Source organism: Limulus polyphemus, unplaced genomic scaffold (genome assembly GCF_000517525.1).
Source record: "Limulus polyphemus unplaced genomic scaffold, Limulus_polyphemus-2.1.2 Scaffold493, whole genome shotgun sequence".
Lineage (NCBI taxonomy): Eukaryota > Metazoa > Arthropoda > Merostomata > Xiphosura > Limulidae > Limulus > Limulus polyphemus.
The window spans coordinates 330,912-343,141 of NW_013666103.1; the positions used below are offsets into that span (position 1 = coordinate 330,912).

Below are 12,230 nucleotides of genomic sequence, written 5' to 3' on the forward strand. Positions count from 1 at the left end.
ACCTTTCAAGTCTCTTGCCACCTTGGCCATCACAGCTGAAGGGCTTGATTACAGCTCATTAGAAAAAGCTCTTGGGCAGGTAATATGTATTGTAAATGATCTCATAGGAACTGGTTTAGAGATAGAAATGTTTGTATTGATTTATGTCCTTTGTGTTTATTTTGTATATACCCTGTGTAAAGATATAATATAATATATTGGTACAAGTACGTAAAATATTTTAAAACTATAGTTAAGGTTAGTGAGAATGAAGTATGGAAGGTATGTTTTAAAAAATTATGTTGTGAATATTATATGAGTAATAACATTCAGAGGCATTCATTTCATTGTTATTACTATGTTAGTATAAATATAGCTTTTGTTTTGAACTACGAAAAAAAGTAGTTAAAATTATATTAAAATCTATACTATTCTGCTTGTTTGTATGTTCGACCAATACGCTTTCTGACCAAGAACCTTCCACATAAGCATGCGTAGTTAGAATGTTTCCCCAAGAAAAACCGCGCATGTGCATTATTAACTCGACGACAAACAGTCTGCCTGCGTCAGAGAGCTGCAAAGCTCAGTGATCAAGTTGCTACAATTGCTGTATGAAACAAGAAGTAACAACAAATGGGGAATGTAAATATACTTTACTAACCATTTTGTACAACAGAATATTAAAAACTTATCAACATTTTAAAAAAAGTTTCATGTTAGGTCCTAGAATAACATTATAAGTTTATTTATAGATTGTTTTAAGTACAGTAAAGTTTAGTCCTAACTAAACTAAAGTAAAAAAAAAAATTCAAAGGTTACGGGGTTAATTATCTCTTTATCAAACTTAGGCCTAACATAAGTTAAAGTTTCATAAAGTACGGCCTATATACAGGTGTATTTACACATTTAATTTTCTATAATTACAATTCGTTTGTATTGTGCTAGAAATGTTATATTTAAAGAAGTACTGTTACGATAAAGATACTAATTTGGCCGGAAATGTTTTGCGGGTCTCTGCTAGTTTTGTCAATTAAAGCGTTTTAATCTTATTCAAAATCTTTGAGTCCCTTGTTAACTTTCATCTGTTAGTGATATCAAATATAATACTAGTTATTTAATTTTATGCATGTTTTTGTTTGTTTCAGTCTGGTGGCTTTGTTTTCAAAGGGTTGAAGTTTTCTGATGGACAGCTTGGTAGTCGTGAAGTGTGTGTACAGTGGAACAATCTTAAAGACTACTTTCGACTGGAAATTGTTGCTGGACCCCCAGCAAAGATTATATATCCAGGGTTTGATACAAGTCAGGTAGGTAAACTTTTAGTGAACTAGAACATACAGTTAATTGGTAAATTTTAAAATAAGCTTTTAGGTTTTCTAAAACTATTACTCTTTTATTTTATTAAAGAAGTTTAATTGTAAAATGCTGGAAATTAGTTGCAAAAATTTTAATTACTTAATAACAATAAAATCTGCTTTATTTTCATATCTTAAAAAAATATTTTTATATATTACTTCTGATGAAAATCCTGTTTTATTAATATACTAATTTTATATAAGTATATTTATTCATGTAAATAATTGTTTCAAGTATAGAATCTTGAACTATGAGTATCTATTTAACTTCATAATAACGCTTCAGTTTAAACTCTGATTTGATTCTTTCAAAGAAGATAAAGATGTTTAACAGAAATAAAATAATGTCAAAAATATTTTTTTGCTAAAGAGATTAATTTTGAAATCTGTCTAACTTAAAGAAGATGATTAGTAAAAAAAAAGAATTAAAAATAATTTCCGCTGGAATGATTAATTTCAGAAATAAATTACATTTGCTATGCTAAGTTTATGATAATTAAATCTGTATATTTTGTCTCAGTTTATAAATATCAAAAGTATACAAATATACCATGAATTTATGTTTTATTCCTGTAATGTTTATTTTTTTTATAGATTTACATTGTTTATAATGACTCAAGACTTCCGAGTAAGTTTGTGGTTCAGCTCTGTGATTCCTGTGGAAATCCCACTCCAGAAGAAAATGTAAAAATTATGCTTGGGTTGGATACGGATTTAAAGGTTTATAGACATTTCTTTTGTGACAAAAATTAAAATATGGTATGCTTGAAGCTTCTTGTTCCCCAGTGGGATAGTGGTAAGTTTACGGACTTACAGTGTTAAAATCTGGGGTTTGATTTCCAGTGATTGACATAACAAATCATCCAATATGGCTTTGCTCTAAAACAAACAAACTTGAAGCTTTTCTGCAGTTTGCTTTGATATATTTCATCTGTGTTTAATATGTAAGTATTTCAAAATTTAAGCCTTCTACTGAGTGATATACAAAGAAAGTGAATTGTTTGGCTATAGGTTCAATCACATTCTCACAATGGTTCTTTATTTGCAAGTTGTCTGTCAGTGAATAGTGTAGAAATTTACTTATGTAAACCAAATTAAAATTTAAAAATTTTATTCTGAATTGAAAAAATTGGAAATATCTCCAAGCTTTGATTAACAGTTTTTAAAGATTTTCTGATGTGAGGGCCAGTTGGTTATCATGTTGGAGTGCATGGTTCTCATCCCATTGCCTTAAAAATGTACTCTACATTTCGGGGCATGCCCAAGGGGTACACTCTAAGATTTATGGTCAGATCCCATTATTTAATGAAAGTAAGCCACGAGTTGGCAGTGGGTGCTTTTAACAAATTGCTTTCCATCTAGTTTATTGATTTAAAATCAGAGCTGTGTAGCTCAGATATCACTTGAATAGCTTTGCATGAATTTCTAAAACAAGCAAACAACTGATGTGGATGATGATAATTTGGTCTTATGTTTTTGTTATAAGAAAAGCAAAGCAATAGATTTTTGTAGCACTTAGAGATTTTATTCAGTAAAGGAAATTGCAAGGAAAGTGTTTCCAGATAATCTCTTTCAGTAACAGAGCCCCCCCCCCCCCCTGGCAGCCCCCCCCCCCCCCCTCCCCCCAGTGTCTGGGTTTTGATGCCCATGGTGGGCAGAGCACAGATAGCCCATTGTGTAGCTTTGTGCTTAATTACAAACAAACAGTAACAGAGTTATTAAAAGAACTGTTGTTGTGATAAAACATTCTCAGATGTTTGAATGTCTCTACTTTTTGTTGACTCTTAGCAGAATAATTATGAAAATAGAAATAGTTTTACACGTGTTTCCCGTTATTAGACTCTGAAAAATACAAATGTTAAATTTCACAACTTGTTGATATTTCGCAGATATTTCAGTGTTAGAGTATAAATTCAAGATTTAGAGATTTTCCACAAAAGGCAAAAGAAAAAAGGATTTTTTTTTTCCTGCTTTTGTAGATCACTCCAACAACAACTGTACAAAAAACTGATAAAAATGGACAAGCAGACTTTGGTATACTTACAGTTGCAGTTCGTGGAAGGTGAGATAAATGTGTGGATATGAATCTAAATGTTCATGATAAACTTTGCAAAAAGTTTCCAATGCTGAATAAAAATAAAGTTCTTTTTCATAAGTATTGTATAGTTGAGTCTGTTTTTTACATAAATGTCTAGTCATGCAAATCCTTGCTGTTTTGTACAATTTTAAAGAATATTTATTTTCCAGAGTTTAGTTTTGATGATCATACTATGAAAAGTAAAGTTTGCTTGAGAAAAAATTAAATGTGTTTACAAAGAAAGATAAGAAATTATTGAAGAATAAATATAATAAGTGCACTAAATGATGATAAATATATTGAAGACTTGTTTTGAACAGTCAGAAGCCAGGAAAGTGCCCCCTTTCTCAGTGCTCACAGAAATGCCGTGGAGTTTTCTCAATCTGCGCAAAGGGTTCCTGTGGGCGTGTACCAATCACTGGCCCATTATTAAAGATTCACATGCCTTGTAACTTATTGAAGCCTGTAGAGATAAAAGTGGACTACGACCAAAGTAAAGAACTTGTTCCTGGAATGGAATTTCCAGGTTTGTGCCATAGATCTAAACCTAGATCTGGTTTTCAAAATATTTATTTCCACATTGATAACTTTATTTAGCAAATTAAAGAAATTTTTTTTTGGCTTGGAATTTCCAAGTTTGTGGCATAGTGCCATTACTAGATCTAATTTTCAAAATATTCATGTCTACTGTAATAACTTTATCAGCACAAAATGCAGATTAATATTGTAATGAATTATTCTGACACAAGAAGTTACCACTAGGCACGCTAAGAGTTACGTTTATAAGTATTCAGAAAAACATTCATGTTTTCTCTTGCGTGTACATATTTTTGAAAGAAAGTGTTATATTCCCAAAAATGGGCCCAAAGGCCACCTGGAGGAATCACCTGTTTTAAACACTTACACCACTATACAGTAGTGTGTTGTCTGTCAGTCAGTGAACACTAAAATGATATCACATAAGTGATGCTTAACATTGCAGTTTGTTGTGTCGTGACATCAGCAAAATGTGTGCATGCCACGAATCATGAGAAGAATTGTGCACTCTGTAGGTTACAACACAGCATGACATATGAACTTCAAAAGCAAGAAATAAAAATATTTGTTACTCTTAATTTTGGTTTTATTTACTCTTAAAACAAACACTTTTGGGGACCCTATGGATTATCCTTTTTATTGGAAATTCACAGATCTCAAAATTGGTTGCTTTCTTCTTCATCAACAGTTCAAAATTGGGAATGGCAACAGGTAGCTTTACTAGCTTTGCCATAAACAAAACAAATGAATAATTTGTACCCACTACCATTCCATCAATTTTTCTTGTGTGGTGAACCTTGATGTTTGATGCTTGTTAATGAGAATGTGTCTTTTTCAAATAGCTTGTCAATATTAAATAAGATTTCCCCAGAAACATATTTTGTCAGTTTTTGATATCAAAATGAAACTGTACATTACAGCCACTTGAATTAAACCGAATCTCATAGCTTTAAAATCCACTAACATAACTGTAACAATACATACATAGGAAAGTTTGTGATTTATTTGTTAGGAGAATTTTCAGAATTGTACACTATTCATACATGGTGTCAGAATTTACAGCTTTAGACATTTTCTGTATCATGTTTAACATACTTGTAATCTTACAGTGTTTTCAGTTCATCTGATAACAGAAGATGGCGGTATCTATATGCCCGGGAAAGCATCTCAAATCTGTATGAAGCTTTGGCAAACAAGAAAGACCCGTGGAAAATCACCTGTTAAGGCAAGCTATTTTTTAGCTTAATTCCACACATAAAAAAATATTATTTTCAGTGGAGTTTCATTTGTAATTTGTTGTGTAGTGTTTAAATGAAGTCCAAGTGAGCTTTATCTATTTCTTATATCACATTTTTTGTTTTTACTGTGATATAGGTGTGCATCTGTACGGACTGAAATGGCACCGAAAAGTTTCCATATATAAACACATTAAAGACATTGCTTGCATGAGTATCATAAATAGTTTAGTTGTGGGGTTCAAACTGAAGAACTTCTGCTCTATATTTTTGTTGCAGTGATTAAAGTCTCGTGTCAACATTTTCATCAGATTTTTTACCCATTATTAAATATTAGGGAGAATCTGAACATTGTAGATATTTTACTGTTGTACATTTTACACTTATCATTACGAAAGAGTAATATCTAGATTAAGTAAAACACTTTTAAGCAGTTTTCGTGTACTGATATTAATGGGGTTTGTTTTAAAATTACTTTATATGATAAAAATTCTGTGTAGTTATCAGTATGATGAAAATAATCTTAGTCATTCATCAGATGTAATGTTTTCAAAATATTTAAACACTCAAAAAACTCAGACCACCAGTGCATTGTTTGTTAAGGGAAAGCTCTCACTGAGCTTTCCTCACTTGTATATTCCATATAGCTTGGTATTGAATTATACATTTTATATGTAATTCTAGGTTGAGATATATTGAACTTTTGAACAAATGAAGAAATAGGACCAAAAAACTTGAAGAAAGCATTAAAAACATAAGAAATTAAAATACTATAGAGCAAGCGATTGCTGGCTAAAAACAGGTTCTTATCTTCATGACTATTTGAATTAAAGTCTGGTTCTTCCTCACTATGTGGCCATAGAGATTATTGGATTTAGTGTTATTTAATAACCTCCATTGATTAGATCTGTACAATCTACTGGCATCTTAACCCTTCATCACATGATGGGTAGACAGTTGTTATACACTTTTTAATTTCTGTTGATGTCTCTAAATTAAAAAAATAGGGAAATGAAATCTAAAAATTAAATTTCTTCTTGTTAAAACAAGTAGCAAACACTAAAGTATAGTTGTTATGTTGCTACAAACAGGGATTTTAATTGTGTGTTCTTATGCTTATACTTTCCAAGAGTTGACAGGTTATTAGTTGGAGAACTAATTACCTCACTATATCTTTGTGTGTCTTATACAGACAAACAGTCAAAGTCATCACTGAGCCGTAGTTAGATCGTGTATCATAATGCAGTCAAATATGTATATTTTCTGAAACATGATCCTGTGTGACCAAATACACATACTACATTAATCCTGTGTGCACGACTGAAGGTCAAAGTGCGTATGCCACAACCCTTTACAAAGTACCATTGAAAATGGTATATTATGTATTTCATGTCAGAGTTATCAACCATTCATTTTACCTTACGTTACTGATTTAGTGATAGTTTGTGATAGAGGAGAGTAAATACCTGGAACAGTATAGAGGAATGTTTAAAAAACTGTACATATGTATTGTGGAGGTTTTAGAGGTTATTAAAATGCAAAGTGAAAAATGGATAAAAGTGTTTTTATTCTTCACATAAACTTCAACTTGCTCTTTTGACTTGTGAGAGTCAGACCGATGTTATCAATTTGCAGACATATCTTGAGTACAAATACTATTGTAACACACCTGATTTTTTGTGTACAACAGACTTGTACATTTTACTAAAAAGCTTGCCACAATTCAAATAGATACACTTACTATATTTAGTATTATAATCAAAATTCCTTCTTCAATATGGGGTCTGCCCAGTGGACCAATCCTATGCACACTTGGTTATTCTGTACATATTAATTCCTGTTTCATGTAAAAATACCAATTCTGAAAAAAAAGATCTAAAAAGATGGTGGAAAAAATACTTGTTTTAGTTTCAGAAAACAACATAAACATGACTCACCTCAAGTGGATGTGAAGCATGCTAGACACTATTGTCTTTCATATGCTTGTAAAATTTCTTCATGTTGGTAACCAGTTGAATTTTAACTTCTATCTTCTTTATCATGTATCTATCCTGCAAATTTTAGACAGTGCTTTTTACTCACCAACATTTAGATAGAAGACAGAGAAACGCAAAGTAAACAAGTCTAAAAATACAGATTTGAATGTTAAAAAGAAGGAAAGATTACGTGCTTTTATTCTGGAAAACATTTCAAAGACAACTCGTACAATGTTTCATAAACATTTTCAGGCAGAGAAACATGGTTTACTCAATGTTAAGGAAATATGTATCATGTTACTTTATAATACCACAGTAAACATGTATTAGTGATCTTGGGATATGACAGGACACAGTTTGTGAAATATAAGTGGATCGTTAGAGTATTGGTTCTCAGTCTGTGGTCTTCTGCTTCCATTGAAGTGGTCCTGGGAAGGTTGCATAATTAAGGAAAGGAAGAGGCGGTATAATGTATTGATTCCACTGTGGTCTTTCAAGATGAATAAATATTCAGGTGCTCTGCGAACAGAAAAAGAAGTTTGAGGAGCATTACTTTAGAGTATTTTTACCTACTTATAAAGAATTATTATTAAGTAAGAATTGAATATTTTCAGATCATAACAATTAGATGTAAGAAAAGCATTATTTGCTATTAATATTCTAAACAATTCTTTGTATATATATATATATATGTATGTATATTCATAATTGAGGAAAACAAACAACTTACGTTTCACAAATACTTCATTTATCAACAACCATGGTTTTACCTTTAGAGATGAAACCATGGTTGTTAATTGATAAATGATGTTGTCTTTGTTTTTTTTCCTCAATTCTGTAGTTATGGAGTTTAACCAAGTACTGATGGTTTCAAGTATCAATTATATATCTATTCATTTATCATGTAAATTGCATTATATTTTGATGGCTAATAATTAGAGTGCTTTTCTGTGTGTGTGAGTTTCAATGCATATAACTATATTTTCTTTGTGTATATATATAGCCAGTTACACTCATGCCATCTGATCCTAGCCCACAGGATGATCCTGGGATGTTTTATTTTAGGTAAGTGAAAATTCGTTGTGTTTAATTAAAGCTTTTTGTAGCTCATCTGTTGCAATTGTATATGACACTAATTTTACTTCCCTCAGTTATTTAAGATATTTGAAAGAAACAAAGATACTAAACTAAGTTTATAATGAATTCTTAGTAATACGAATAGTTTTGAGGTTGATCAGATCTAAAAAAAAAATTGACCCAAACCATAGAAATGTTTTGTAGGCTTGTTGAAGCTTGGTTTTTCACTTCTTAATAGTGTATCAGTCGTACAAAATAGTTACTATTATAATTACTGTTTGAGGCATTTCTTGCAATACTGAGTTGATTGTTTATTAACGTGTATCTCTTGCTGACAGTAAATCACATAGTTCTGAGTTCTTTTGTAATTTGTCTCTTTTTTTTTTAGCTTAATATGACAACTTCAATTCTTAGAATTAATAAAAAATATTGTATAGAATAACGTGTTTTCAAAATGCTTGCTTTTTTCACCTTGTTTTTATCCTAACATCAGTGGCATTAAAGTTCTTTTTACATAAAGAATTCACAATTGTTTGCTCTTCAGACATTTTTATGTTCCTAATTGTCATATATGTTCTATAATTTTATATATTTATATTTTTGTTATTGATTAAATTCATTGTAAATAACCCAGTATTGTGTTAGTATTTAGTATTGGTAACTAAAGAATTTCATAATTATATATCTTCTAAAACTTATCTCCAAGGTAGAAATAACTTATAACTGAGTGTAGTGTGTTTTGTAAAGAAACCCTCGTAGAACAGTAAACATTAGTCTGAAGAGTTTGTGACGTTTAACTAATAATAGCATAAATTCATGAGTATTATGTCATTTAGCAACTACAGTTCTAGGTTTTGATTAGACATAAAATTAAATAAATGTGAAATTAATTTATTCAGATAATTGTTGAAAGACTCCCAAATTTTTATTTGCACCAAAGCCATCAAAGCTCTGGCAATAGGCTTGGGTTGAGGTGGACTGATATAATAATGGCCTTTTTAGTTAACTTGATTTGAAATTTATACATGCACAGAGAAACATATTTTATGTCGTGTAAAATAATAGAAAATTTAACAGGCTGTTATCTGGAAGTAGATGTTGTTCTTGATTGCTATGGTAATTGTTAAAAAAAATGGATTAAGTTTCATACGGTAATTTTGGTTTCCAAAATTTCAGAAATAAATTGGTTCCCAAAGTTGCAGATTCGTACAGTTTACAGTTCATCTATGATGGAGGTTCTAACGTTCTAGCGAGTCAAGTTGTAAGTAGAATGTTAATGTTTAATCTTTTACAAGACATATGATCATATTTATGTGTATAGGATCTGTTTCTGCAAGAACTTTTCACATTTTGTTAGTAGTAATGTAGTTCATCATTTGTTTAGCCTCATGAACTTTGCTGTATTTCAATTTATAATTTAACCCCTTTCTTATGATGTTTGTCACAGGAGCATATTACAACATTAAGTTTTTAAAAATTCTAATTACCTATCTTAACTCACTTACAAAACAAACTTACCGTAGCTAAAATTTTATCTTTACATAAATGTTATGAACATATTTTTTGGTAAAGTAACAATAAAAATAACGAAATCCAATTAGCTAACTCTAATTTTGTTTTTTTATTTCCTCCCATATTATTTTTAATTAGAAAGTGAAAATATTTAAAATTCCATTTTCAATATGACAGTATATGAAACATAGCTGAAATATTTGGTGTTTATACGTTTTTTTTGCTTATTTTTATGTCACATAATTTGAAAAGATAATTTGATTTTTATTATTGCTAATAAATATGTCTAAAACCTGAAAACCAGGTCGTTGATTATAGTCATGTTGTGTAATGATATAGTATATATTATATAATTATGTTATGCTGTTTTTTATTTTTATTTCATTAAAAATTATAAATTTGATAAAATAAATTAAGGTTCAAAAATTTTCAGTCAATATCATACTTTATATCTGAAGAGTCAGTCAGTGTTTCAGGTATGATCACATATATGAGTTATTAATTTTTATGAATGCAATTGCAGAATGGCCCAGCATGGCCAGGTGGTTAGGGCACTCAACTCGCAATCTGAGTGTCACGGGTTCGAATCCCCATCCCACCAAACATGCTTGCCCTTTCAGCCGTCGGGGCATTATAACGTGACGGTCAAAAACAAAGAAGCAAATGCAGAATTGGTACTATTTTGCACTGAGCTGGAAGGGTTAATGTCATCATCAGGGAAAAACTGGGGAGTACTGTAACTGTCAGTTAGATACTAGTGAAACTAAAGTCAATGTAGTGCTTAACTATCTTTACACCGTTAACAGTATTTTCCAAAATGACATAAATGTTTATTAGATAGAAATTTGGCTTATATATCAATAATACTTTTAAATATTGAAATATAAACTAAAAAAACTGTAGTATGTATCATTTCATATCTATTCAAGTTTATGTAAGAAAAAAATTTAATTCATTTTTATACTACAGTTATAGTAGCACATCATCAAGTTGTGTTTGCCATGTTCAGTCATATTGGCACATCTTCATATTTAATGTTGCTGTGGGTCAGGAGAAATGTTTTTACTCTGTGAAATTAATAGCTTTGAATCATTGTTCAATAAGTTTGCTTAGTGGCTAGAATAATGAAAGTTACATTTGTTAGAACAGAGTGTAAGAAATATATCTTAATGCACTTAGTAATATTCAGAAATAACATTGACATGTTTGAAGTTGTTATTCTGTACAACTCACTATTGTTGATAATCTTACAGAAGGAAGCTCTAACATTCCTATCTAACTAAAGATGAACTATGTTCCAAATGTTTACAATAGAAAGCATTTATTTAATGTTATTTATTATAAATAATCATATATTTATATAAAATCAAAAGTTTTCACTTTTAACTGGTATAAAATAAAAGTATTTTTTATCCACTTTTATTTTAGGTATATTTCATTTAAATAATTTTTGACTTTTGTAATGGGAACACTTTCATTTCTGTACTTGCTTGCTGCATTTCGTAACTATTCATTTCTTAAAATATAAACTCCCCCACCTACTCCTGTGGCTCAGTGGTAATCCTGAGAGTCTATAATGTTTGTGTAGCCTTGAGTCTAACAACAAACAAATTAGAACATAAACATTCTTGAACAGAGCTTTCTGTGAGAATTTTGATTGAATTTTGGTTTATTCCTGTATTTTGGGAATTAAATTTTCCAGATTCCAATTGTTGTACCACCTGGTCTTCCAGTAAAACTTGTCCCTCGAGAAGATCCAGGCATACCAACTGTGACCAATACACAAAAGCCTAACTCTAGGCTTGTAGTGAAGCACCTTGTGTTAGAACTAAGAGTAAGTATGCAGTCTAAGGATCAGGATAAAAAGTAACCAAGTCCACTATGAGTAAAAACATTATAACGTTTTATTGAAACTAAACTGAAAGGGTAAAAATCATAGTAATTACAAACAGGATTGATTATTTTATATTCTTAGCCATTACCATTCTTCAGAAGGCAAAATAACATCTTTTTTCTCTCTCTGTCTATGTATGTCAATTAACCTTATTTCTCATGTATCCAGAAAATTAACAAATAAGTTATTTATTATAAAAAGCAAAGAAATTACTATTATTGGTTTCTGTAAATCAAAACATGTTTCAGTGACAAGCAGTGCAGTTTGATTACCCTCTAATATTGACAAAACCTTGTCGAAACGTTATACATTTGCTGTTATGTTAAACTTATATTAAAGTTTTTCTTCATTACCCATTCAAGCCGTCTCCAGCCATAATTAATATTGACTAAATTACTTGCTAGGAATTCTATAGTCATAAGAAAGAGGGCATAAGCTACATCCTGATTATAGATGTGGTGATACGATACAAGTATCGTGAAGCCGTGATACTATTTTATCATTACATCGCAATATGATTTAATTTGGGTATCTTCACGAAATTTGGCAAGCTTTCAGTAAACATCACAAGTCTTTTGTGCAGAAAAAATC

General features: G+C 30.5%; 1 protein-coding gene across 2 annotated transcripts in view; it reads left to right on the top strand.

The window, feature by feature from the left end:
- The window catches only part of LOC106458613 (structural maintenance of chromosomes flexible hinge domain-containing protein 1-like), a 94,280-nt gene that overhangs the window by 47,478 nt on the left and 34,572 nt on the right, over window positions 1–12,230 (top strand). For both annotated transcript variants that reach the window (XM_013918136.2, XM_022384887.1), the window contains exons 29-37: window positions 1–79; window positions 1,125–1,283; window positions 1,926–2,051; window positions 3,311–3,393; window positions 3,729–3,934; window positions 5,055–5,170; window positions 8,160–8,221; window positions 9,410–9,494; window positions 11,448–11,579. In XM_013918136.2, coding sequence (XP_013773590.1) covers window positions 1–79; window positions 1,125–1,283; window positions 1,926–2,051; window positions 3,311–3,393; window positions 3,729–3,934; window positions 5,055–5,170; window positions 8,160–8,221; window positions 9,410–9,494; window positions 11,448–11,579 — 1,048 coding nt within the window. The remainder of the gene's footprint in view (window positions 80–1,124; window positions 1,284–1,925; window positions 2,052–3,310; window positions 3,394–3,728; window positions 3,935–5,054; window positions 5,171–8,159; window positions 8,222–9,409; window positions 9,495–11,447; window positions 11,580–12,230) is intronic.